Source organism: Mobula hypostoma, chromosome 2, assembly GCF_963921235.1.
Source record: "Mobula hypostoma chromosome 2, sMobHyp1.1, whole genome shotgun sequence".
Lineage (NCBI taxonomy): Eukaryota > Metazoa > Chordata > Chondrichthyes > Myliobatiformes > Myliobatidae > Mobula > Mobula hypostoma.
The window spans coordinates 102,179,702-102,207,400 of NC_086098.1; the positions used below are offsets into that span (position 1 = coordinate 102,179,702).

General features: G+C 41.2%; 1 protein-coding gene across 1 annotated transcript in view; it reads left to right on the forward strand.

Moving 5' to 3' along the window:
* The window catches only part of ascc3 (activating signal cointegrator 1 complex subunit 3), a 399,975-nt gene that overhangs the window by 283,557 nt on the left and 88,719 nt on the right, over positions 1 to 27,699 (forward strand). The window contains exons 33-36 of the mRNA XM_063040308.1: positions 6,103 to 6,235; positions 7,455 to 7,580; positions 18,658 to 18,769; positions 27,257 to 27,391. Coding sequence (XP_062896378.1) covers positions 6,103 to 6,235; positions 7,455 to 7,580; positions 18,658 to 18,769; positions 27,257 to 27,391 — 506 coding nt within the window. The remainder of the gene's footprint in view (positions 1 to 6,102; positions 6,236 to 7,454; positions 7,581 to 18,657; positions 18,770 to 27,256; positions 27,392 to 27,699) is intronic.

Consider the following 27,699-nt stretch of genomic DNA (forward strand, 5'->3'; position numbering starts at 1 on the left):
TATATTTTTCTGATAACTTCTAAACAATTGACATTAAACTAACAAGTCTGCAATTATCTGTCTTATCTCTGCTGCCTTGCTTGAATAAGAGTACCACATTTTCTGTCATCCAGCAGCTGATCTGTAAGTGGCAAAGGTTTGAAAATTCCTTTCAGGACTTCAGTATTTTCTTCCTCTGCCTTGCATAGCAGTTAGAAGACATCTCATCAATCCATCTTTAAGATCTATAAGAAATCTGAAACCTCCTTATTAATTAAAAACAACATACATCAAAGTTGCTGGTGAACGCAGCAGGCCAAGCAGCATCTATAGGAAGAGGGGCAGTCGACGTTTCAGGCCGAGACCCTTCGTCAGGACTAACTGAAGGAAGAGTGAGTAAGGGATTTGAAAGCTGGAGGGGGAGGGGGAGATCCAAAATGATAGGAGAAGACAGGAGGGGGAGGGATAGAGCCGAGAGCTGGACAGGTGATAGGCAAAAGGGGATATGAGAGGATCATGGGACAGGAGGTCCGGGAAGAAAGACGGGGGGGGGGGTGACCCAGAGGATGGGCAAGAGGTATATTCAGAGGGACAGAGGGAGAAAAAGGAGAGTGAGAGAAAGAATGTGTGCATAAAAATGAGTAACAGATGGGGTACGAGGGGGAGGTGGGGCCTTAGCGGAAGTTAGAGAAGTCGATGTTCATGCCATCAGGTTGGAAGCTACCCAGACGGAATATAAGGTGTTGTTCCTCCAACCTGAGTGTGGCTTCATCTTTACAGTAGAGGAGGCCGTGGATAGACATGTCAGAATGGGAATGGGATGTGGAATTAAAATGTGTGGCCACTGGGAGATCCTGCTTTCTCTGGCGGACAGAGCGTAGATGTTCAGCAAAGCGGTCTCCCAGTCTGTGTCGGGTCTCACCAATATATAAAAGGCCACATCGGGAGCACCGGACGCAGTATATCACCCCAGTCGACTCACAGGTGAAGTGATGCCTCACCTGGAAGGACTGTTTGGGGCCCTGAATGGTAGTAAGGGAGGAAGTGTAAGGGCATATGTAGCACTTGTTCCGCTTACACGGATAAGTGCCAGGAGGGAGATCAGTGGAGAGGGATGGGGGGGACGAATGGACAAGGGAGTTGTGTAGGGAGCGATCCCTGCGGAATGCAGAGAGGGCAGGGAGGGAAAGATGTGCTTAGTGGTGGGATCCCATTGGAGGTGGCGGAAGTTACGGAGAATAATATGTTGGACCCGTAGGCTGGTGGGGTGGTAGGTGAGGACCAGGGGAACCCTATTCCTAGTGGGGTGGTGAGAGGATGGAGTGAGAGCAGATGTACGTGAAATGGGGGAGATGCGTTTAAGAGCAGAGTTGATAGTGGAGGAAGGGAAGCCCCTTTCTTTAAAAAAGGAAGACATCTCCCTCGTCCTAGAATGAAAAGCCTCATCCTGAGAGCAGATGCGGCGGAGACGGAGGAATTGCGAGAAGGGGATGTCCGTGTAAGCGGAACAAGTGCTACACATGCCCTTACACTTCCTCCCTTACCACCATTCAGGGCCCCAAACAGTCCTTCCAGGTGAGGCATCACTTCACCTGTGAGTCGACTGGGGTGATATACTGCGTCCGGTGCTCCCGATGTGGCCTTTTATATATTGGTGAGACCCGACGCAGACTGGGAGACCGCTTTGCTGAACATCTACACTCTGTCCGCCAGAGAAAGCAGGATCTCCCAGTGGCCACACATTTTAATTCCACATCCCATTCCCATTCTGACATGTCTATCCACGGCCTCCTCTACTGTAAAGATGAAGCCACACTCAGGTTGGAGGAACAACACCTTATATTCCGTCTGGGTAGCCTCCAACCTGATGGCATGAACATCGACTTCTCTAACTTCCGCTAAGGCCCCACCTCCCCCTCGTACCCCATCTGTTACTCATTTTTATGCACACATTCTTTCTCTCACTCTCCTTTTTCTCCCTCTGTCCCTCTGAATATACCTCTAGCCCATCCTCTGGGTCACCCCCCCTCCTTGTCTTTCTTCCCGGACCTCCTGTCCCATGATCCTCTCGTATCCCCTTTTGCCTATCACCTGTCCGGCTCTCGGCTCTATCCCTCCCCCTCCTGTCTTCTCCTATCATTTTGGATCTCCCCCTCCCCCTCCAGCTTTCAAATCCCTTACTTACTCTTCTTTCAGTTAGTCCTGACGAAGGGTCTCGGCCTGAAACGTTGACTGCCCCTCTTCCTATAGATGCTGCTTGGCCTGCTGCGTTCACCAGCAACTTTGATGTATGTTGCTTGAATTTCCAGCATCTGCAGAATTCCTGTCGTTTGCCTATTAATTAAAAAAATGTTTTAGAGTTTTGCTATCCTGGCCCTGAATTTTCCAACTATAATGACCTTATTCTTAGTTAAAACAGGTGTTAAGTATTTATTCAAGCTCCTGCCTGCATCCTTTGATTCCATGCATAGATTACGTGGTCCTTAATGGGCCCTATTATTTCCCTGATCACCCTTTTACTTTTGAATGCTTTCAGATTTTTTAAAATTTTGATCAGTGTTGATATCTTGTGCTCTCTAATTCTAATACCCTTCTATATTTTCTATATTCTTCAAGGACATCCCATAGTTTCAGTCCAATTACTTTCACTATGTTTTCCTTTTTTAATCTAGCAATTGATATACCTTGACACCCAGGATTCCTTATATTTACTGTCTGAACCTTTCACCTTTATAAGGACATGATGGTCCCAAACTCTCCTTGTTTCACTTTTGAATGAGTTCCTTGAGCTAAATATAGACCCACCTGCAAGTGTGCCTAATCTTTCCAAGTCTTACCCTGCTGCCTGACCCCACCAACTCTTGTCTTTAAATATTAGACCATCCTTATCCCTTTCTATAACTACCATGAAAGTTAGAGCTATAGTCACTATATAAAGACTTCTGTTTGACACTTCAGTCAGTTTCCCAGCTACATTGCACAAGGTTAGGTTCAGGACTCCTCTTTCTCTAATACAAATGTCTCAAAAAGCTCTCTTGGATAGACTGTGGCTGCACCTTCCATTTAATATTGGTGAAAATAAACTCTCCTACTGTTACATCTATTGCTCTTGAATCCTTCTGTGAATGGAAAGAAAGAGGACAGACCCAGAATAAAATAGTGGAGGGAGAGGGAGGAGTTCAAGCTGGTGGGTAATAGGTGGAACCTGATAGGAGGGGACAGTGGTCCGTGGAATACAGGGATTCCAACTTTTGAGACCTTTACGTCTTACACCTATCATCTCCCAGTTTCTTACATAACTCCCACATTCCGCTCTCCCTCAGCTATCTGTCTCCCTTCTCTTACCTGAAATCATCTGTCACCCCACCATTTTATTCTGGCTTCTGTCCACATTTTTTCCCAGCCCTGATGAAGGGTCTTGGCTCCAAAATGACAACTGTTCATTTTCCTCCAGAGATGTACAAAGTTAAGGGAGGGAAGTTTAGGGCAGACGTCAGGGATAAGTTTTTTACACAGAGGGTTGTGGGTGCCTGGAATGACTTGCCAGGGATGATGGTGGAGGCTAAAACATTAGGGGTATTTTAAGAGCCTCTTGGACAGGCACATAGATGAAAGAAAAATAGAGGGTTATGGGGTAGTGTGGGTTTAGTATGTTTTTTTTAAGGAATATATATGGGTCAGCAGAACATCAAGGGCCAAAGGGCTTGTACTGTACTGTAGTATTCCAGTGTCTAGTTGCTACCTTACCTGCTGAATTCCTACAGAATATTTGTGTAATAATCAAGAAATAGCAACATTTGAGGTCCTGTTTTCCAAAGTCCATCAAGTCTGCCTGCAAAACATCAAACACTTCCACCAGGTCTTTGGTACTGCCAAACAAGGAAAATGAAAGAGAGATGCAGGTGCATCTTGGGAGAAAGATCCAGCAGCCGAGTGATGAAAATCAAGATGCCCATCTGCAAAGATTGTAGGGCTGGAGAAAGCCGGAAAAAAAGTTGGTAGGAAAGAGATTGGAGAGAGTTTTGAAAACAAAGATATGAATTTTAAAATTAAAATGGAGCAGTGGCTTAAGCTAGTCAAAAATAATTTTATGATAAATTTGAACAGAAGGAAATAGCAAAACATTTCAGGTACAATGAACAAAAATACTGTGTTTATTATCACTGTTTTTACACCAGCAGACAGCTTACAAGCATTAATTATATTTGAAGTATTCGTTTTTACATGGGCAAACATATTTTAGGCTAGAATGCACTCAGCAAAGTCACAAAATCAACATAGTGATGGATCCACTTAAAAGTGTTTCTCATGAGATAAATTGAGGAATAACTGTCAGCACGGGTCAGGAAACAGCCTTCCTTTTGTATAATACTATTGGGGACCTTTTCCCGATCAGGTAGAAAATGCATTAACAACACAAGACATAGGAGCAGAATTAGGCCATTTGGCCCATCAAGTCAGGACTGCCATTTCATCATGGCTGATCCATTTTCCCTTTCAATCCCATTCTCCCCATAACCTCTAACATGCTGAGTAATCAAGATCTTTCGCCCTCTGCCTTATATACACCTAATGACCTGGCTTCCACAGCTGGCTATGGCAATGAATTCCACAGATTCACCACCCTCTGGCTAAAGAAATTCCTCATCATCTCCATTCTAAATGGGTGTCCCACTGTTCTGAGGCTGTGCCCGCTGGTCTTGGACTCACCCACTATGGGAGACCCCCTCTCCACATCCACTCTATCAAGGCCTTTCAGCCATTCAGAAGTTTCGATGAGATTTCCCCGCATTCTTCTAAATTCCAGTGAGTACAGGCCCAGGCCATCAAACGCTCCTCATCTGATAACCCTTTCATTCCTGGAATCATTCTCATGAACCTCCTCTGGACTCTCTCCAATGTCAGCACATCCTTTCTTAGATAAGGGGCCTGAAACTGCTGATAATATGCCAGGTGAGACCTCAATAGTGCCTTATAAAGCCTCACTTGAAATGAATGCTAACATCGCATTTGCCTTCCCCACCACCAACTCAACCTGCAAGTTAACCTTTAGGGAATCTAACCACTGAGGTCAGGCTAACTGGCCTATAATTTCCTTTCTACTGCCTTCCTTCATTCCTACTTAAAAGATCCTTACTTATGCCTCCACAATCTCTTTATCCACTCACTTCTGCCCCTGACACTCCTAAACATTCAGCATACTGCTAGCATCTTTCATATTGAAGACTGGTGCAGAATACTTATTCGGTTCATCTGCTATTTCCTTGTCCTACATTACTACCTCTGTAATGTCATTTTTCAGTGGTCCAATATCTACTCTAGCCTTACTTTACTTTTTATACATCTGAAAAATTTTTAGTATCCTCTGATACTATTGGCTAGCTTACCTTCATATTTCATCTTTTCCTTCTGTATGGCTTTTTAGTTGCTTTCTGCCGATTTTTTTAAATTTCCCAATCCTCGAACTTTCCACTAATAGTTGTTCTATAATATGCCCTCTCTTGCTTTTATGTTGGCTTTGACTTCCCTTGTCAGCCATATTTGTTGTCATCCTGTCTTTAGAATACTGCTTCTTTGGGATGTATCTATCTTGTACCTTCCAAATTGCTCCCAGAAACTCCAGTTATTGCTGTTCTGCCGTCATCCGTGCTAGTGTCCCCTTTCAATCAACTTTGGCTAGTTCCTCACTTGTGCCTCTACAATTCACTGTAATTCACTGCAGTAATGATACATGTGACTTGAGCTTCTGCCTCTCAAATTGCAGGGTGAATTTTATCATAGTATGATCACTGCTTCCTAAGGGTTCCTTGACTTTAAGCTCCCTGTTCAAGATTAATGTCTGTTCCAAAAGATTGACCTCCAATAGTGCAGTTTCCTCTGAGTGCACTGATTTGAGGAAATTGAACCCTTCATCTTCTGTCAAAGTTACTGCTACTAAGCCAAGGAAGAACAATATCTCAAGTACTTGAAAAGCATTTAAATGCTGAAATAGGAGGAAATTAGAATTTTACTAAATGGAAAAATTGAGGTGGGATGCATCTTCCTCATTTGTCATTTTCTTGCAACCTGGTTCCTGAAATTATAAATAAATATGACATAAATTTCTCATTTGTTTAATTTCAGATGTTCTACAGATGATGGGCCGTGCAGGCAGGCCACAGTTTGATGACCAGGGAAAGGCTGTAATATTGGTCCATGACATTAAAAAAGATTTCTACAAGAAATTTCTGTATGAACCCTTCCCTGTTGAATCAAGGTGAGTTTTATGAAGACAATAACAGCATCTCATAGGACTGTGGCATTTATTGTTTTATCCATAAGCTGTGCATTAAGTTAGTCATTTCTTACACTTATTTGTTTCTATGAAGGATATAATTCATTACCATTTTCTGTTCCAGTCTTTGAAACATTTCAGTAAAAGTCAAATTAAAGCTCCCTCTACTTTATATACTTAAGCCCAACTGAAAAGAACACAGTTACGTTTTTATTGCCTGCAGCAAACAGTTCCTATGGTCTCTCTGAGGGAGGCTATCGTCTCATGAATACTTCAGGCCACAAATAAGCGGGCTGATATCAGCAGAAAACAGTCCATACAGATGAGTTACATCCAGCAGAGAAAAGCTTTCTGTCATGTCATTTATTTTTGATTTAAAGCACATATCCCAAAGGTAAAAGGACAACGTGTCATAAGGAGCTTTTTCCTAGCACTCTAATCAAATTAGCACAGTCTCATACAATGTGGCCACACACCAAATGAATTAAAATAGTAGGCTGGAAAAAGGCCAAAGAATTATTCTTTGTCATTTACTTTACGAAGTTTGTTTTGACCTTGTTTTAAGGTAAAATTTGGTCATTTTTGAAATTTAACTAAATAAAATTAATTTTATGCTAGAATATTATCTGGAAACATACATAGTAAATTGTCACAATTAGATTTGAAAATAAACCTGAAGGAGAATGAAAATAAAAGTAGCCAAATGAAAGTAGGTTTTACAGAACATCTTAAGTGCATTAAAGAATTTCTTGAATAATTGATGGTGTTGCTCTTGTATATTGTTATTGATAAATGAATACATATACTAGTTAGTTCATTTGCTCCTTTCACAAAGTATATCCTAACCCACATCTTTCAGTTTTAATGTTAAGACCAAATTGAGGAATGCAATTTGTAAATATTGATTAAAATGATAAGCATTTATCAAATATTTTGGCCATTCAGTCGTATAAACCACAGCTGGTAATTATGGTGATATTCATGCAATATAGAGATTACCAGCCAACAATAGCATTTGTATGAGTGTCATACCAAAATGATTGAAGAAATAGGCAATGTTTGCTGGCAAAAACATACCACCATACAAGAGACTCCCTTTGTTTTCAAATTTAAGCAATGACAAAATCATCACCTTAAATCATTTGATCCCAAGCAAAAGCATTAATATTCTTTTTACTCTTGTTACGTTTTCCATTTGCAGTTTATTGGAAGTCCTCTCTGACCATATGAATGCCGAGATTTCTGCTGGAACAATCTCATCCAAACAAGATGCAATGGATTATATTACTTGGACTTACTTTTTCCGACGCCTTATCATGAATCCCAGGTTAGTGGTCAGTTCATTTGACTTGATCAATTACTGTTTTTACCAGCCATATCAAGTAAGGAATTGTATAGTGTTAACCACATCATACCCTGAAGCATTTTTGTCAGTTTTATTTAAAATACAAGTCTAGAAAGAACTTAAATTATAGAAATATAGAAAAGTTACAGCTTAGAAGGATTTGTCCTCCTGTGGAAAAATCCAATCAGTCACATTGTCACTTTCTTTCCAGATCGACCTTCTCAATTTCCTTAATTATGTATTCAATTACATGTCAAAAGCCATATTTGAATTAATATCCATTACATTTTCAGATGGTGTTACACCAGCCTTTATTCACTGCACAAAGTTTTGCTCACATATCTGCCTCTCAGCTGAAGCTATTGTTCAAGCAAAGAGTCTATTGAAATACTAAGGAGTGGTGGATCAGAAACTGGAATAGCCACTACATTTCTGCCAATCATAGTGGTTTTGGAGGGGAATATCATGGGAAAGCAGTGGGATAGTCAGGGATCCTTTTCCCAAAGAAAAGCAGAAGTCATTCCATGTAATAAAACATAGCTGACCTGCACTTTGACATGCTCGCATGTTACACAGATTTGTGGATTTGGTAAGTTGGTCAGAAAGCATTGATTGTGATTAAGCACGTTAACTATTTATTTACAAACAGTGAAACACTCAGACATCCAAGTCAATCAAGTAAGCCCACTGAGTTACAATGCTCAACATTGAACTTCTTTCAATAACACTTCTAACTCAAACAGGTACTTCCTTGTTCGCACCGCCCCCCGCCCCCCAAAAATTATACAACTACAACACTAAACAATCAACAAACAGGTACTTATCTAAGTGTGCATGCAGGCCCTCCTTTCTGCAGCACACTTTCTCAATGGTCCTTCAGCCATGGATGCAGCCCAGTCTGAAGGGAGGGAGGGGGTAGCTCTCGCAAAAAGAGACCAAGGCTTGCGCGCATTCTAAACTTATACCCCTGCCCCATGGCACAAAAGCCAACCAATGGGAGAGAGCCGTCACATCCTTTGAACAGGCCAATCAGCAACTGGCATTGCAGAAGTGGCTTTTGGCTGACAGGCAAGTTAACCTTTCACATTACAGCATATCTGCCTCGACTTTGACTTCACGCTCCATAAAAGTTCATGGTACGAGGTCAGACACGGACAAAGTAACCTGCTCCTGATAGTCATTATTTTTTTCCTCTCAGCTGATTATCTCTGTTGAATAACATTTGGAAAAAGTACGTGTGAGCAGCATGGGCATTATGTTTTCTGGGAGAACTTCAGTGCAGAGAGTAACTAACACAATCAATTTGAGCTTGTCTTTACCAATCTATCCATAGAAAAAAACCATAGAAACTACAGCACAGAAACAGGCCTTTTGGCCCTTCTTGGCTGTGCCGAACCATTTTCTGCCTAGTCCCACTGACCTGCACACGGACCATATCCCTCCATACACCTCCCATCCATGTATCTGTCCAATTTATTCTTAAATGTTAAAAAAGAACCCACATTTACCACCTCGTCTGGCAGCTCATTCCATACTCCCACCACTCTCTGTGTGAAGAAGCGCCCCCTAATGTTCCCTTTAAACTTTTCCCCCCTCACCCTTAACCCATGTCCTCTGTTTTTTTTCTCCCCTTGCCTCAGTGGAAAAAGCCTGCTTGCATTCACTCTATCTATACCCATCATAATTTTATATACCTCTATCAAATCTCCCCTCATTCTTCTACGCTCCAGGGAATAAAGTCCTAACCTATTCAACCTTTCTCTGTAACTGAGTTTCTCAAGTCCCGGCAACATCCTTGTAAACCTTCTCTGCGCTCTTTCAACCTTATTTATATCCTTCCTGTAATTTGGTGACCAAAACTGAACACAATACTCCAGATTCGGCCTCACCAATGCCTTATACAACCTCATCATAACATTCCAGCTCTTATACTCAATACTTTGAATAATAAAGGCCAATGTACCAAAAGCTGTCTTTACAACCCTATCTACCTGTGACGCCATTTTTGGGGAATTTTGTATCTGTATTCCCAGATCCCTCTGTTCTACTGCACTCCTCAGTGCCTTACCATTAACCCTGTATGTTCTACCTTGGTTTGTCCTTCCAACATGCAATACCTCACACTTGTCTGTATTCAACTCCATCTGCCATTTTTCAGCCCATTTTTCCAGCTGGTCCAAGCCCCTCTGCAGGCTCTGAAAACCTTCCTCACTGTCTACTACACCTCCAATCTTTGTATTATCAGCAAATTTGCTGATTCAATTTACCACAATATCATCCAGATCATTGATATAGATGACAAATAACAATGGACCCAGCACTGATCCCTGTGGCACACCACTAGTCACAGGCCTCCACTCAGAGAAGCAATTCTCTACTACCACTCTTTGGTTTCTTCCATTGAGCCAATGTCTAATCCAATTTACCACCTCTCCATGTATACCTAGCGACTGAATTTTCCTAACTAACTTCCCATGCGGGACCTTGTCAGAGGCCTTACTGAAATCCATGTGGACAATATCCACTGCCTTCCCTTCATCCACTTTCCTGGTAACCTCCTCGAAAAACTCCAATAGATTGGTCAATCATGACCTACCACGCACAAAGCCATGTTGACTCTCCATAATAAGTCCCTGTCTATCCAAATGCTTGTAGATTCTGTCTCTTAGTACTCCCTCCAATAACTTACCTACTACCGACGTTAATCTTACCGGCCTATAATTTCCCGGATTACTTTTCGGTCCTTTTTTGAGCAACGGAACAACATGAGCCAGTAAGCGTTAGTAAGCCTCTTCCTTCAGTTAGTCCTGACGAAGGGTCTTGGCCTGAAACGTCAACTGTACCGCTTCCTAGAGATGCTGCCTGGCCCGCTGCATTCACCAGCAACTTTGGTGTGTGCGGCATGGTTTACTTATAGGTTTCCAACGTGCTGCAATATGCGCTGCACCACCCTCTCATTTGGTTCCTATCTGGTTCTGGTTACATCTGCCATTCACCTCTCCGCTAATGGTTCCCATTATCACCACTTTTCCTTACCACCATCACCACCATCGTCTCTTTTGGTCATGAGATACTCAATCAACCATATTTCATGTGTTATGTATGCACTTGATCCATACCAACAAAATATGTGCAATATCTTATCGGCCCTTTCTGCAAAAGTTGTCTTCTGACCATTTGCAAAATTTTCTATTTTCCAAATTTCCACTGGCAGCGTTGATTTCTTTTGTTAAACCAGTCACTTAAAGCTTGCATGATGGTGGATACATTGACTACAATCTGTCGCACCCATAATTAAGATATCGCCATTCCAAAGGAAAGTCACTCATAAGTAGGATTCCTTTATTATGTCAATGTGTGGGCAACTGGCAAATCTCTCATTATTGAGCAAAACCTTGACTACTTTCTCATCATTAACTATAATAACACATTTGTAATAAGTTTGTTAGTGCTTCACACAATGAATTAAAGGTTTAATAAAAAGCTGGTATACAGAACATGTGGACAATTTATTAATGTTTTATTAAAATCCATGCTTATTATTATGCACCTGGAGTAGATGTATTAAACTTGTCTGTTAGACTATATTGCAGTTTTATGGCCAATTATGTATTCATTCTAATGGGCTTGCCTAATTATTCATTTCATCACTGCTTTGTACGTATAACACAGGCACAGTAATGAAAACAATATGTTTGAATTGTATTTTGAAATACTCAACAGACTTGCCGAATACAAAAACTATAAAATGCCAATAAAAATGTTATCGGTGTATTTCATATTTTTTTCTTGAACTTCCGTGTCCCTTGCTTTCAATTCCCATTGAGTTGCAGTTCATTTTCAAAAAGGAACCTTATATTTGAACTTCAACTCATTCTCCCCTGCATTCAAGTTTACAAAAACATTTTTTGTTGGCAGATGGTTCTTCCTTTTTCAGGCTAACGAGTGTGCACTCTCTGTGCTCTGATACCATTTTTTGTATGTCAGAAACTGCTACATGTAAAGGTTCACTTCACATATTACCACAAACTTTTGAAAGGTTGGTGATTATCAATGATCATTTTTTGTTATAGTTATTTCTCTTCTTTTGACTATTTCATTTGTGATGGATGAGTGCTGTTGAGCAATAAAAACCTGATAAACAGAAATGCAACATTTTTTTGTATATTTTTTCAGATCTTTATTTTCAAAGAAAAGCGTCTCATTTCAGGTCAATTATATTCAGCAGGTAAGGGAGTATCTGTGGAGAAAGAGCAGCTTGCCTTCAATGGTTATGACCTGAAATTATATCTCTGTTTATTTCTCCATCGATACTGTCTAACTTGCTGATTCTCTTGCATTCCCTTTATTTATTTTACACTTGTAGTATCTGCAGTTTTTTTTTGTTGTTCACCTCACTTTGCATTCCCATTGTTGTTCTCTTCTCATGTTTTAACTCTAATAGATCTGGTTTGAGACTTGTGTTATTACAGTAATATAACAGCCTATCGCAAGCTGCACGATTGTATGTGAGCATATCTCTGGCTTCCACGCGCTGCTGCCCACAATGCTTGACAGATTTCTAGTTCACTTTAAGAACTATATGTTCACTCGATGTTAAAGCTTTGAAATCCATTTCTTCCTTTCTCTCCCAGACTGTACCATTCATTTTATTCCACTGCATCTTGCAGGATACTTTGGATCAATAAAAGCTATCCAGATTCCAGTTTCTTTTGTGAGCATGATTTGCCTGCTTTAGCTGAGGTTGTGCTTCCTACTGTAGGTATTCTTCAAATAATATAAATTGTAGTCCTACAATTTGTTATCTCTATTTGATGTCTAAAAGAATGACATCTCTACACCACAGATAATACTGTTCATAGTTTTATAGGTATGTTTGAAATTTTGATTATATATGTTCATGATACCTTAGGGAGTTACTGCTGTTTCCCTGAAGGCTACTAATGGAAGTTAGCCAGTCTATCCCATGTGCTAGCAGCTATTAGTATAAAACTGCCTCTGATTTTGACTCCTCTCATGGGACAAGTAATTATTGTGTTCAAACAGGCTATAATTCTCATCCTGCTGGCTCTCAGAGTACGCCCCCAGCTATTAGAATCATTTAACATCTCAGCACCTGTTAACAGCAGTGTAAATATTCAACCCTGCTTGTATGCAGGTTATGAGCCTTATGCTAGGGAACCCTGTGAGGCTGGTCTTTTAAATTGAAGCCTTTGACAACTCAATTACTCTGTTACTAGGGTGTATAATAAAATGTCTATTTAAAGGGAGTGATAAGACAAGTCAATTAGACTGCTGCTCTGGTGTTCAATGAAACAGCTGTCTAAAGGGACAGGATAGATTACTGCTAAAATGGAGAACAACAGGTAAATAGTCTTTGAAGGCTGAGATTGCTGATGGATCGACTTATGATTATTCTTGGTATTAAACTTAGCAGAAAATGCAGAATTCAACCAGTCAAGGTGAAACATTTAACTAAATATGTTTCCCTATTGTTCAGTAAATGATACTTTACCTGCCTTATGGAATATTTTAATTGCTTTTCCCTACCATTTTCATTCCTTGCTTAACGTTCTCTCCATCTGAACCATCTTTCAATTTCTGCCAAGTGGCAAATGTTCATGTTTACATTTTTTCCATTAGCCATCTTCCTATCTCCAAGTCAACAATCTAGAGTTTTTACATTCAAATTGCACAAGTACATTTAAATAATTTTGCAATACAGGGTGAAGTTCAATTTGCTTCATTCCATTACCAGCGTCCTTCATTGATTGTTGAGTTCTGAAATTCACTGGTATCACCATACACCATTCACAAAAATTTCACAGAGGTCCTATTTAACTGTCTCATTTTCCTTCAGGCCCTCCCCCACTCCTTGAATCCCTTTTCTTACAGACTGAATGCCCTTTTTCTAAAGACTCAGCATTCACTGAACCCTGTGTTCAGAATTCCAACCATCTCTCCATTTATAGAAATATCAAGATTCTGTATCAGCTCCACTTCCGATAATCAAAGTTTGAAACTTTTTCATCAATACTCTTCCAATAAGCATGGCAGTGACAAGCTATGCAAATGTGATTTATGAAACTACTCTTCATCATGCTGTTCAACCTCAGTGGTGTCTGAAATGTGCAGCTGTCATTTTGGCCAACCTCGAATACATTACAGTAGGCTGATTGTATTCTTATCTGTTCCAACATTGTTAATATAGCGCTGGATCATCATCCATGATGCATATTGCTTCAGTACATCCCGAAGCTGATTTTCTTCAATTCATTAATATACCACTGTTGAGCAGAGTTAACCCTACTGATTTGGTAATATTGCATTACGTTTTGATTCTATAATCGAATACCATCTTATTTATATTAATTAACTAGATAAATCTAAATTTATGGAAAACAAGGCTTTCATAAGAAAATAGATATCTTCACTTCTCATTCTTGCCACTTCCCTGTATGCTGCCATCTACTCGACTGAAAAATGGCATAATCAATATTGGTAGTTGTAGTCAGGGACAATGGGGAAAAATAAGCAAATGGGCAGTGAGCAGACAAAAATTAAATTCTTACTCAAGACAAATTAGCTGACACTAAATAACAGAAGGGAAAAAACTATGCTTACTATCTGTGAATTTGCAGCATATTACTTGCTGAAGAATCTATTCCTGTCCAGTTTGCAGCCAGGGGCTGGGAAATTTCCTTGTGTAAGTCTTAGAAGAATAGTTGTAAATAAGCTTAGTCTGGTGTACAGCAAATGTTAATGTAATTTATTTGTTTATTTATTGAGATACAGTATGGAATAGGCCCTTCTGACTATTCAAGTCATGCCTCCCAACAACCCCTAATTAATCCTAGCCAAATCAGGGGACAGTTTACAAGAACCACTTAACTTACTAACCAGTATGTCTGGACCGTGGGAGGAAACCGGAGCAACTGGAGAAAACCTGCATATGCAGACTCCTTACAGATGATGTCAGAATTGAACTCCAAGCTAACTTCTATGCCACAGTGGCACCCAAATTTCTTTTCTTTGACTTTCCACAGGAATTTTCATTAGCACTAAGACATTTTTTTTCCATTATAAACCTCAACCTAGTGATGTCAACAGTAAGTGAGGCCCAAAATTTGATTCCAGTGTAATTTTCAACCATAGCAATTTAAAAGGGACAAGTTCCTTGCTGCTTACAAAATGGGCCATGTTTCCCTATGGTTAAAATGCATTTTTGGCTTTGCTGAAATTGTAAATGCAGAATCCCATATGTGCCTGTATTACTTTGCCTATTGAGGTCAATGTCACTGACACTTTGAGTTTCATACATACAGTGCTGTGCAAAAGTCTTAGGCACATATACATAGCTAGGTTGCTGTATTTGTCAATGTGGAGTGGAAAACAAGTTTGTAAATCTGGTAGGAACAAAGGATGTTGGGAATGGTGAGCGTGGAGTGCTACAGGAGGGGTGTGCGGCAAGTGACAGAGAAGGAGTGCCGGGGTGGCAGTTTTGTCAGGCTGCAGATATGCCCAGCCTTGGGACACCAAGCAAGGTCATTTAATTCCAAGCAATTGGTTTATTGATCATTTCAGAATGTCTCTCTGGTGCTTCCTGCTCCCCTCCCTCTCTCTTCCCTTTTTCTCCAACAATGATTCTCTTCTCCCTGCTCCCTGCTCCCTTCCCACTCCCAGTCCACAATGGAGACCCATATCAAAATTAGGTTTATCATCACTCACATGTGTCACGAAATTTTATTTTTTGCAGCAGCAGCGTTACAATGCAATGTATAAAATTGCTACAGTACTGTGCAGCAGTCTTAGGGTTGCACATTACTGTATGGGATCATTCCAGGTTGCTACAGTTGATCTGATCACATTTCACCTTTTGCACCAGCAGTATAGGCTGCTTACATCCAGACCAATTAAGTGTAGGCATGGGGAGTTCAAAGTGCAATTCTGAATGATAGGCCCAGACCAGGAAAGCTCAATCTTGATTTACTGTTACTAGTTCTCACTAGTCTTCACTAACAGGCTCTGCGTTATCTGCAGGAAGATAAGATTATTTTGGATTGGCATCATTGTTTAGCACAGACATTATGGATGTAGTGGCCTGTCCCTATGATGTTTTTGTTTCAGTGTTCGATTTGAGAAAATGGGAATCTCTTCTGGTACATTACTTCTTCAGCAGCCTTTTACTTCTACCGCCAATCACCTCCCAGCTTCTTGCATTATCCTACCTCCCCCTCCCCCAACTACCCACCTTCCCCCTCACCTGGTTTCATCTATTACCTACCAGTTTGTACTCCTTCCCCTCCCCCACCTGCTTATTCTGCCTTCTGCCCCCTTTCCAGTTCTGATGAAGGGTCTTAGCCCGAAACATCATCTGTTTATTCCCTTCCGTAGACGCTTCCTGACCATCTGAGTTCCTCGAACATTTTGTGTGTTGCTCAAAAAGTAGATGGTGCTGCACAGTTCTGAGAAACTTGCCTGTGGCTAATACATTGTGACTTAATAAATGAATCCTACTTATGAATGAATTAATGGCTGACACATTGTAATATAATTAATGAATCCTACCTACCAATGAATTTTTTTCAGAAAGGTCTGACCTGATTAGAGGTCAACAGAGTGTGGTGGTAAATGCATCTGCAAACCCTAACCCAATACCAAAATATATTTGCATCACTTTTGACCATTTACTAACTTGTGGCAACATTTTCAGAATGTTAAGCTAGGTTGAAGACGAGATTGAATCTCAAACAGAAAGTGTGGACGTCACATGGTACTCTGATCCATCATGTTATTCGCTGTTTGGCTTTTCCCTGTTGACCCAATAGCAACCTCTGAATGTGGCTTAGCAGCCGTCAGACAGACAAGGTAGATGGCTATCTCCGAGAAGCCATGAGGATCTTTATCTTAGCAACACACATCAAAGTTGCTGGTGAATGCAGCAGGCCAGGCAGCATCTCTAGGAAGGGGTGCAGTCGACGTTTCAGGCCAAGACCCTTCGTCAGGACTAACTGAAGGAAGAGTGAGTAAGACATTTGAAAGTTGGAGGGGGAGGGGGAGATCCAAATTGATAGGAGAAGACAGGAGGGGGAGGGATGGAGCCAAGAGCTGGACAGGTGATTGGCAAAAGGGATACGAGAGGATCATGGGACGGGAGGTCCGGGAAGAAAGACAAGCGGGGGGGGGGGTGGTGGAACCCAGAGGATGAGCAAGGGACAGAGGGAGAAAAAGGAGAGTGAGAGAAAGAATGTGTGTATAAAAGTAAGTAACAGATGGGGTACGAGGGGGAGGTGGGGCATTAGCGGAAGTTAGAGAAGTCGATGTTCATGCCATCAGGTTGGAGGCTACCCAGACGGAATATAAGGTGTTGTTCCTCCAACCTGAGTGTGGCTTCATCTTTACAGTAGAAGAGGCCGTGGATAGACATGTCAGAATGGGAATGGGATGTGGAATTAAAATGTGTGGCCACTGGGAGATCCTGCTTTCTCTGGCAGACAGAGCGTAGGTGTTCAGCAAAGCAGTCTCCCAGTCTGCGTCGGGTCTCGCCAATATATAAAAGGCCACATTGGGAGCACCAGACGCAGTATATCACCCCAGCTGACTCACAGGTGAAGTGTCGCCTCACCTGGAAAGACTGTTTGGGGCCCTGAGTGGTGGTAAGGGAGGAAGTGTAAGGGCATGTGTAGCACTTGTTCCGCTTACACGGATAAGTGCCAGGAGGGAGATCAGTGGGGAGGGATGGGGGGGTACGAATGGACAAGGGAGTTGCGTAGGGAGCGATCCCTGCGGAATGCCGGGGGGGGAGGGAAAGATGTGCTTAGTGGTGGGATCCCGTTGGAGGTGGCGGAAGTTACGGAGAATAATATGTTGGACCCGGAGGCTGGTGGGGTGGTAGGTGAGGACCAGGGGAACCCTATTCCTACTGGGGTGGCGGGAGGATGGAGTGAGAGCAGATGTACGTGGAATGGGGGAAATGCGTTTAAGAGCAGAGTTGATAGTGGAGGAAGGGAAGCCCCTTTCTTTAAAAAAGGAAGACATCTCCCTCGTCCTAGAATGAAAAGCCTCATCCTGAGAGCAGATGTGGCGGAGACGGAGGAATTGCGAGAAGGGGATGGCGTTTTTGCAAGAGGCAGGGTGAGAAGAGGAATAGTTCAGATAGCTGTGAGACCTGTGGGAATGAGCTGTAAGCTCATTCTTGATCATAATTCTTTTAAATTTATAATTTTGAGACTGTAGAATGGGGGTTGTCATACACTTACATGTTATTGACAAAACATTTGCTGGATTTGCTGAGAATAAGCACATTTTTGACAATTTTACTTGTATTATTGTTTTTGAGTTAATTATTAGTAGCCTTTAGAACACTGCTACAATAGAATTTGATACCACAGTAAACTCCAGGGATGAAACCTGCAAATATCCTGATCTGCATAAGCCAATTAAACATTGAATAACATAACTCAACAGCAAATGCTTGTATATTTTTATTTTAAGTGTGCTGCTTTGTTTCAAAATCCCTTGGACTTAACTACTGTGATTTTTTTTTCACTTTGGTTTCACCCCACAGATTTTTAAATGCAATAGTAAATACAAATTTTTACAATGCTAAACTGAATAAAGTAATGGGAACAAATTCTTTGGAATTCAAAGGATCACCTCAATACACCCATAAAATGTCAAGAAAGAAAATAAGATTGAAAGGTGCAGTGCAATGTATATATCAATAGTGCTGGTGAAAGTAATTGAAAATTCTAACCCAGCTCAAGTGCAAAATCAGAACAGATTAACTCAAGAAACATGGCAATCATTTTGCCAGTTTCAGCAGCTTTTGGACCATTGCAAGAGACTCTTTTGAGATAATGATAATAGTATTTCTGGAAAAATATATTGGTTTTTTTTGGTTAACTTATGTGATAATTAATATTAGCATTGTAAATTCTTTGGGATGTCATTGAGAAGAGACTGAATTAAATTTTCCAAAAAAGACTGTATATATAATCTATAATATATTTGAAAATAATGGAGCATACCTGCTTATTTTACTGCTTCTGTTTTATAGCTATTATAATTTGGATGATATTAACCATAACAACATGAACAAATATCTGTCCAACCTCGTGGAAAGATCTCTTTCAGATCTAGAATCTTCCTACTGTATTTCAGTGGGGGAGGTAAGTTCATTTTATACAATTTATCTTTAAGTCCAGTGATCCCGCTTTTGCAAGTACGGTGGATTCTGGTTAATTGGGACACATCAGGACCATTACATTTTGGCCCATTAAAGCAACCTGTCATAATTAACCAAAGTTTCATGGAAATAGTTAAAAAGGTATAAAAAAAAAAGACAAACCACCATTTAACTAAGTAACCAATGATGTAATAAAATGAAATACTGAACAAATTAGAACACTACCAAAACTACTACGGTATATAAAACTGTGTGTTAGTTCCTAATAGTTATCGGCGGAGAAATTAATCCAGTATACGCTACCGTGTTCTGTGGATTGACTGTAAATGAAAGAAATCAGTGCAGACACCTGGTGCATAAGTGGACTGCCTTCACACAATGCTTTTGATGATTGCATCTTCCTTATCTTTTTCGTTGCAACATTCAAAATGATTGTCAATATCTTCAAATTCTTAGTAGTTCCTAACATATTAAAGTGGTGAAATTGTTTCATTTTCACTCTCGGCCATTTCTGGCATCTCCAAGCCTGATTGCTTGAAACCACAGTGAGCAAAACATTTCTGAATTATCTTGCTGTTCACTACTTGCTAACTTTCAGTTACAAAAATCACGACTTTGTGAACACAAGCACGTGCAAGTGACGCTTTTTAAAAACTAATCACTCTAAGCATGGTCTAACAGCCACACAAGTGAACATGTCTGACTCTAGTTGGAAACTGTTTGGCAATAGTCTCCTGTCCCAATTAAGCAGCATAGTGTCTCAAATAAATGACCTGCTACCTGCTCGATTTGTCTTTTTTCTTCAAGGGTTGTCCTAATTAGCGGCTGCCTTGATTAACTGATGGACCAATTAATCAGAATCCACTGTACCTTCTTTTCATCTTTTAAAGACAGAGATTTGATTGGGAATTTAGACTTTAGATTTACAGATACAATACAGTAACAGGCCCTTCTGGTCCATTTAACTCATGCCACCCATTTGCACCCATGTGACCAATTAACTTACTTATTCTTATATCTTTGGAATATGGGAAGAAGCCCACTTGGTCACAGGCAGAATATACAATCTCCTTATAAGCAGCAGCAGAATGAAACACGCCTCACTGGCATTCTAATAGCATTATGTTAACTTGCTACTCCAAAATATGCATGTCCTTCCTGTCTGCCATTTTGGACTGCAGTAAACAGAAAAGTTGATGCAGAAGATCCTGAGAGGCAGGATTTATGAACATTTGGAGAAGTATAATATGATTAAGAGTAGTCAGCATGGCTTTGTCAAGGGCAGGTCGTGCCTTATGAGCCTGATTGAATTTTTTGAGGATGTGACTAAACACATTGATGAAGGTAGATCAGTAGATGTAGTGTATATGGATTTCAGCAAGGCATTTGATAAGGTAACCCAAGCAAGGCTTATTGAGAAAGTAAGGAAGCATGGGATCCAAGGGGTCATTGCTTTGTGGATCCAGAACTGGCTTGCTCACAGAAGGCAAAGAGTGGTTGTAGACAGGTCATATTCTGCATGGAGGTCAGTCACCAGTGGGGTGCCTCAAGGATCTGCTCTGGGACCCTTACTCTTCGTGATTTTTATAAATGACCTGGATGAGAAAGTGGAGGGATGAGTTAGTAAGTTTGCTGATGACACAGGTTACAGCGGGACATGGATAGGATGCAAAACTGTACTGAGAAGTGGCAGATAGATTTCAACCCAGATAAGTGTGAGTTGGTTCATTTTGGTAGACCAAATATGATGGCAGAATACAGTATTAATGGTAAAACTCTTGGCAGTGTGGAGGATCAGAGGGATGTCGGGATGCGAGTCCATAGGATGCTCAAAGCAGCTGCACAGGTTGACTCCGTGGTTAAGAAGGCGTACGGTGTATTGGCCTTCATCAATCGTAGAATTGAATTTAGGAGCTGAGAGGTAATGTTTCAGCTATATTGGACCCTGGTCAGACCCCACTTGGAGTACTGTGCTCAGTTCTGGTCGCCTCACTACAGAAAGGATGTGGAAGCTATAGAAAGGGTGCAGAGGAGATTTACAAGGATGTTGCCTGGATTGGGGAGCATGCCTTATGAGAATAGGTTGAGTGAACTTGGTCTTTTCTCCTTGGAGCGACGGAGGATGAGAGGTGACCTGAGAGAGGTGTATAAGATGATGAGACGCATTGATCGTGTGGATAGTCAGAGGCTTTTTCCCAGGGCTGAAATGGTCGCCACAAGAGGACGCAGGTTTAAGGTGCTGGGGAGTATGTCAGGGGTAAGTTTTTTTACTCAGAGTGCTCAGTGTGTGGAATGAGCTGCCGGCAACGATGGTGGAGGCAGATACAATAGAGTCTTTTAAGAGACATTTAGAAAGGAACGTTGAGCTTATTAAAATAGAGGGCTATAGGTAAGCCTAGTAATTTCTAAGGTAGGGACATGTTTGGCACAACTTTGTGGCCCGAAGGGCCTGTATTGTGCTGTAGGTTTTCTATGTTTCTGTGTTAAGCAATCTTTACTCCTACTCTTGAAAAAGACATCTATGTGTAAATCTAGGATTTCTTTGGTGTTCCTGTCCAAAATATTGGTACCAATGACATAGGAAGGAAAAGCAAAGAGATCCTGAAAAGAGAATTTAGAGAGATAGGCAGAAAGACGAGAAGCAGGAACTACTGGGTCGTAATTCCTGGACTGCTGCCTGTGCTATGCATCAGTGAGGGCAGAAAAAGGATGATTTGGCAGATTAATGTGTGGCTGAGAAACTGATGCAGGGGGCAGGGCTTCAGGTTCTTCGATCACTAGGATCTCTTCTGGGGAGGAATGACCTGTACAAAAGTGACAGGTTGCACCTGAACCTGAGGGGGACCAGTATTCTCGCAGGTAGGTTTGTTAAACCTTTTGGGCAGATTTAAACTTATTTGGCGGAGGAGGGATGAGAACCAGAGTGAAGGGACTCGGGATAGGACGGATGGTAAAAATGCGAAGATAGTATGCAATCAGACTGTCAGGAAGGGCAGGTAAATGATAGGACAAAATTGCAGCCAGCAGGGTGAATATCAGTGCATGAGGGATGTAAATACAAAGTATTATATCTTAATGCTCGGTGTATAAGAAATAAGGTGGATGATTTTGTTGCACTATTACAGATTGTCAGGTATGATGTTGTTGCCATCATTGAATCGTGGCTGAAGGATGGTTGTAGTTGGGAGCTGAATATCCAAGGTTACACGTTATATCAGAGGGATAGGAAGGTAGGCAGAGTAGGTGGCATGTTTCTACTGGTAAAGAATGTTATCAAATCAGTAGAAAGATATGACATAGGATCAGAAGATGTTGAATCCTTGTGGGTTGAGTTAAGAAACTGCAAGTATGAAAAGACCCTGATGGCAGTTATATACAGGCCTCCCAGCAGTAGATCGGATATGGACCACAGATTACAATAAGAAATAAAAAAGGCATATCAAAAGGGCAAAGTTAAAATAATCATAAGAGATTTCAACATGTAAGTCAATTGGGAAAATCAGGCTGGTGATGCATTTCAAGAGAGTGAATGCCTACGAGATGGCTTTTTAGAGCAGTTTGTCATTGAGCCTGCTAGGGAATCCGCTGTACTGGATTGGGTGTTATGCAATGAATCAGAGGTGATAGGGGAGCTAAAGGTAAGAGTCAGTGATCACGGTAAAGTCTGAGGTAGCAGTAATTCAGTGGAGTAAAGGAAATTATAGTGGTATGAGATCAGAGTTAGCCAAAGTAAACTGGAAGGAGCTGCTGGCAGGGATGACAGCAGAGCCGAAATGGCGTGAGTTTCTGGGGAAAAATGAGGAAGGTGCAGGATGGATGTATTCCAAAAACAAAGAAATAATTAAATGGCAAAATAGTACAACTGTGGCTGGCAGGGGAAGTCAAAGCTAATATAAAAACAAAAGAGAGGGGATACAACAAAACTAAAATTAGCAGGAAGATAGGATTGAGGAGCTGTTCAAAACCTACAGAGAGCAACTGAAAGAATCATTAGGAGAGAAAAAACTAAATATGAAAGCAAGCTAGCAAATAATATCAAAGTGGATAGTCACAAACGAGAAAATCTGCAGATGCTGGAAATCCAAGCAACTCTCACAAAATACTGGAGGAACTCAGCAGGCCATGTAGCTTCTGTGGAAAAAAAAGCACAGTTGATGTTTTGGGCCTAGATGCTTTGGCAGGACTGGAGAAATAAAGCTGAGGAGTAGATTTGAAAGGTGACAGGAAGGGAGAGAGAAATGCAAGGCGATAGGTGAAACTTGAAGGGGGAGGGATGAAGCAAAGAGCTATAGGAGGTTGATTGGTGAAAGAGACAGAAGGCCATGGAAGAAAGAAGAAAGGGGGGCAGAGGAGCACCAGAGGGAGGAGATGGGCGGGCAAGGAGACAACATGAGAGAGGGATAAGGGAATGGGAAATGGTGAAGGAGTTGGGGGGTGGAGGCATTACTGAAAGCTTGAGAAATCGATGTTCATGCCATCAGGTTGGAGGCTAACCAAACGGAATATAAGGTTGTTTCTCCAACCCTAAGTACGGCCTTATACCAACAGTGGAGGGGGCCATGGATGGACATATCGGAATCCACTCCCTCACCCTTTCACAATTTGCCATCCCCTTGTCCCTCTCTCATGTTATCTCCTTGCCCGCCCGTTGCCTCCCTCTGGTGCTCCATGCCCCCCCTTCACAATTTTCCATCTTCAGGGATGTGTTGCTGAGGCTTTATAAGGCACTGGAGAGGCCTCATCTTGAGTACTGTGAACAGTTTTGGGCTCCTCATCTAAGAAAAGATGTGCTGGTGTTGGAGGGGGTTCAGAGGAGGTTCACAAGGATGATTCCAGGATTGAAAGTGTTATCATACGAGGAATGTTTGATAGTTCTGGGTCTGAACTCATTGGAATTTAGGATGATGAGGGGGGAATCTAATTGAAATGTTTTGAATGTTGAAAGGCCTGGACAGAGTAGATGTGGAAAGGATGTTTCCCATAGTGGGGGAGTCTAGGACAAGAGAGCACAGCCTCAGGATAGGGGGGCATCCATTTAAAACAGAGATGCGGAGAAATTTCTTTAGCCAGAGCGTGGTGAATTTGTGGGATTTGTTACCACAGGCAGCTGTGGAGGCCAGGTCATTGGGTGTGTTTAAGGCAGAGCTTGATTGGTTCTTAATTCGACACAGCATCAAAGGTTACAGGAAGAAAACTGGAGAGCGGAGCTGAGGAGGGGGATAAAGGATCAGCCATGAGTGACTGGTGGAGCAGATTTGATGTGCCAAAATGGCCTAATTCTGTTCCTATATCTTATAGTCTTATGGTCTAAGGAACACCTGCAAGAAAAATCAATTGAATTTGGAACTGGGATGAGGAGGAATATTGCAGCGTCTATCCCAAACTCATACCTCCTTCTCTCTTTTCTGCAACTGTTTATGGGGAGAAAAACGAATACTGACACCTGCCCCTGCATATCTCCCTTTCTCAGCAAGGCCACTACTAGTTAGTGTGCTATTTACCTCTCCCATTCCTGCACCCCTCCCCCCCCAACAATTTCTCCATGTGCTTCACTCAGCTCAATGTCCATTGGCCATCTGTGTGTTGGAGCTGCAGTGCACCATATCTGGTCTGATTAATAAGGGACCGTAAGGAGTGCCCATTTCACAGCTACTGAGGCAAACACGAAGGAGGAAGAGGTTGTGTTTGTTTTTGACCTAAGATTAATTCCCCCTGAGTTGAAACACCTTTGTTTTCAATATGTACCTTTTGTTTTAATAAGATCCCATATATGACCAGCCTACTGAATCATTCCTCATACGTCAGCCTTTCACATCCGGATCAACAACAAATCTGATCTGACCTGCTTTAGATGTATGTATCTCTCTTAAATAAAATGTATGGTCTCACCATTGCCCTGTGCAATTAGTTATTTTTGTACTCCATCTTCCTTTCAGTGGAGGCCAACATTCTATTTACCTTCCTAATATTGCTGCACTTTAATGCTAACCTTTACTGTTCAACTAGATATCTGGAACATGACACCAGCGGAAGTGATAAAATTAGGTACAATTATTACGTTTAAGAGGCATTTAGAGAGACACTTAAATACATAAGATATAAAAGGATGGGGGTTCAAATGCTCACAGAAGAAATTAGTGTAGATGGAAAAAAGAGTCAGCATAAATGTGGAGAGCCAGTGGGCCTTTTTCTGCTCTGTGACTCTGACACTACTCCATGTATGATGACATCCAGATCTCTTTCTTTCTACAGAATTCTGAATTTTCCTCCATTTAAACAATATTCTACATTTTGTTTCTTTCTTTCTTTTTGGGAAGCCTTACAATTCCCCATTCAGGACATTTACAAAAACAGATGTGTGAAAAGGGCCTGAGTCACCCCAGCCACAAACTCTTCCAGCTGCTACCATCCGGGAAATGGTACCGCAGCATAAAAGCCAGGACCAACAGGCTCCAGGAGAGCTACTTCCACCAGGCCATCAGACTGATTAATTCACGCTGATACAATTGTATTTCTATGTTATATTGACTGTCCTGTTATACGTACTATTTATTACAAATTACTATAAATTGCACATTTAGATGGAGACATAACATAAAAATATTTACTCCTCATGTATGTGAAGGATGTAAGTAATGAAGTCAATTCAGTTCACCAAACAAATACATTTCTTTTTTGAATCCTTTCCACAATTTTGCCTACCACATTCTTATTCCTTTCTTCAAATCCTCCATCTAGATTGCAGACAGTTGACTACAGATCCTTGCAGCAACTGACTAGTTAGCCAGAAAGTGACTTTTTTTTCTCTATTCTGTTTTCTATCGATTCATTTTCTGTCCATACCAAACTATTATCCCGATTGACATTGGGTTATTATTGTCTCGTGTATCAAGTTACAGTGAAAAGCTTGTCTTGCATACTGGTGTTTCTATAGTTTAAATCATTACACAGTGCATTGATTGAAAATAAAGTAAAAGAATAATAATGCAGAATAAAGGGCTGAAGGTATTGGAAAAGTGCTGTGCAGGTAAACGATTGAGCGCAAGATCATAACGAGGTAGATTGGGAGAGCACTTTGCTGAGCACTACACTCTGTACACCAGAAAAAGCGTGATCTCCCAGTGGCCACAATTTTAACAGCACTTCCTATTCCCATTCCAAAATGTCCATCCACAGTCTCCTCTACTGTCACAGTGAGGCCACATTCAGGTTGGAGGAGCAACGCCTTGTATTCCGTCTGGGTAACCTCCAATCTAATGGCATGAACATCGATTTCTCGAACTTCCAGTAATGCCTCCCCCCACCCCCCCCTCGCCACCCCTTGTCTATTCTCCATCTCCTCCCCCCTCCCACCTTATCTCCTTGCCTGCTCATCGGCTCCCTCTGGTGCTCCTCCCTGTTTTTCTTTCTTCCATGGCCTTCTGTCCTCTCCTATATATACCCCCTTCTTCAGCCCTGTATCTCTTTCACTGATCACATTCCCAACTCTTTACTTCCCTCCTCCCCATTTCACATATCACTCTGTGTTTCTGCCTCCACCCTCTAACTCAGACTCTGCCTTTTTTTTCTCCAATTCTGCTGAAGGGTCTCAGCCCAAAACATCGACTGTACTCTTTTCTATAGATGCTGCTCAGCCTGCTGAGTTCCGCCAGCATTTTGTGTGTGTTACTTGGATTTCCAACATTCGCAGATTTTCTCTTGTTTTTGTGGCAAAGGGAGTATATTATTGTTCAAGCCCATAAAGTCTTATCTAATACCTATTTTATACAGCATGTTATCAAATACCTTCTGGAAATCCAAGCAGAGCACATCCACTTTTTCCCCTTTTCCACTCTGCTTGTTATATCTTGAGATAATTCGAACAAACTTGGCAAACTATGGACTCACTTTTAGGGACTGTGCGGTTTACTTTCTGTCTATTATTTGTTTTGTTTTTGTTTGCACAATTTGTTCTTCACATATTGGATGTTTGACAGTCTTCCTGGATTCTGTTGTGTTTCTTTCTTTTGTGGCTGTCTGCAAGAAGATGAATCTCAAACTTGCATATAGTAAACATACTTTGAACGTTGAATCAATCATTAGCTTCTCATTTTGTAAAACTATTATCTCAGCTCAGTCATAATAAGATTTTCTAAATGCACTGCAACAACGTCCTTGCTCGTGGAATCCAGTATTTTCCCAATCACAGATGTTAAGTTGGCCATTCTATAGTTTCTGCTTTTTGCCTCCCTCATTTTCTGGAATCCATTTCAATTTACTAGCTAATTAAGACATGTAGGTTTTCAGCTTTTGGTTGATGCTGGATGGTAATAAAATAAGAGCTTCCATGAAATGAAAATCATGCAGATATTATAACGAGAAAGCTACTTCTTCACAGAGAGGGTGAATGTTTACTACAAAATTCAGAAAAGTAAGTAGGTCTTGAGTTTCTTTGTAACTTATTTTTTATTGATTTGTAATTATCTTACAGGATAACCGTAGCCTCCAGTCACTGGATTTAGGACGTATAGCCTCTTATTATTATCTGAAGCACTCAACAGTGAGAATGTTCCAGATGCAAATGAATGCCGATTGCCATATGGAGGACTTGCTCTCAATTCTAACTGTGAGTTCTAGTATACCTTATTGTTGGAATTTGAAAACTACTTCAGCAGACTCTTCTTCAAGAAGAGAAACTGCTTCATTTGATGTGTATCTGACTGTCAGTTTAGGCTGTCTGATGATGATAGCAAAGTTGTATAGTTTGCAACAGACTAACCTGCCAAAGCATTGTTTTAACATTCCAATGGTGCGCTCTTTCTCACATTATGTAACAGCATGTTTTTTCATTGTGTGCGTGAGTTGCACATTTGGTCATGAGGGAATTTAGCTGGTAGCCAGTGCCTATCACTGTGCAGCCTCCTTTTTGATTTG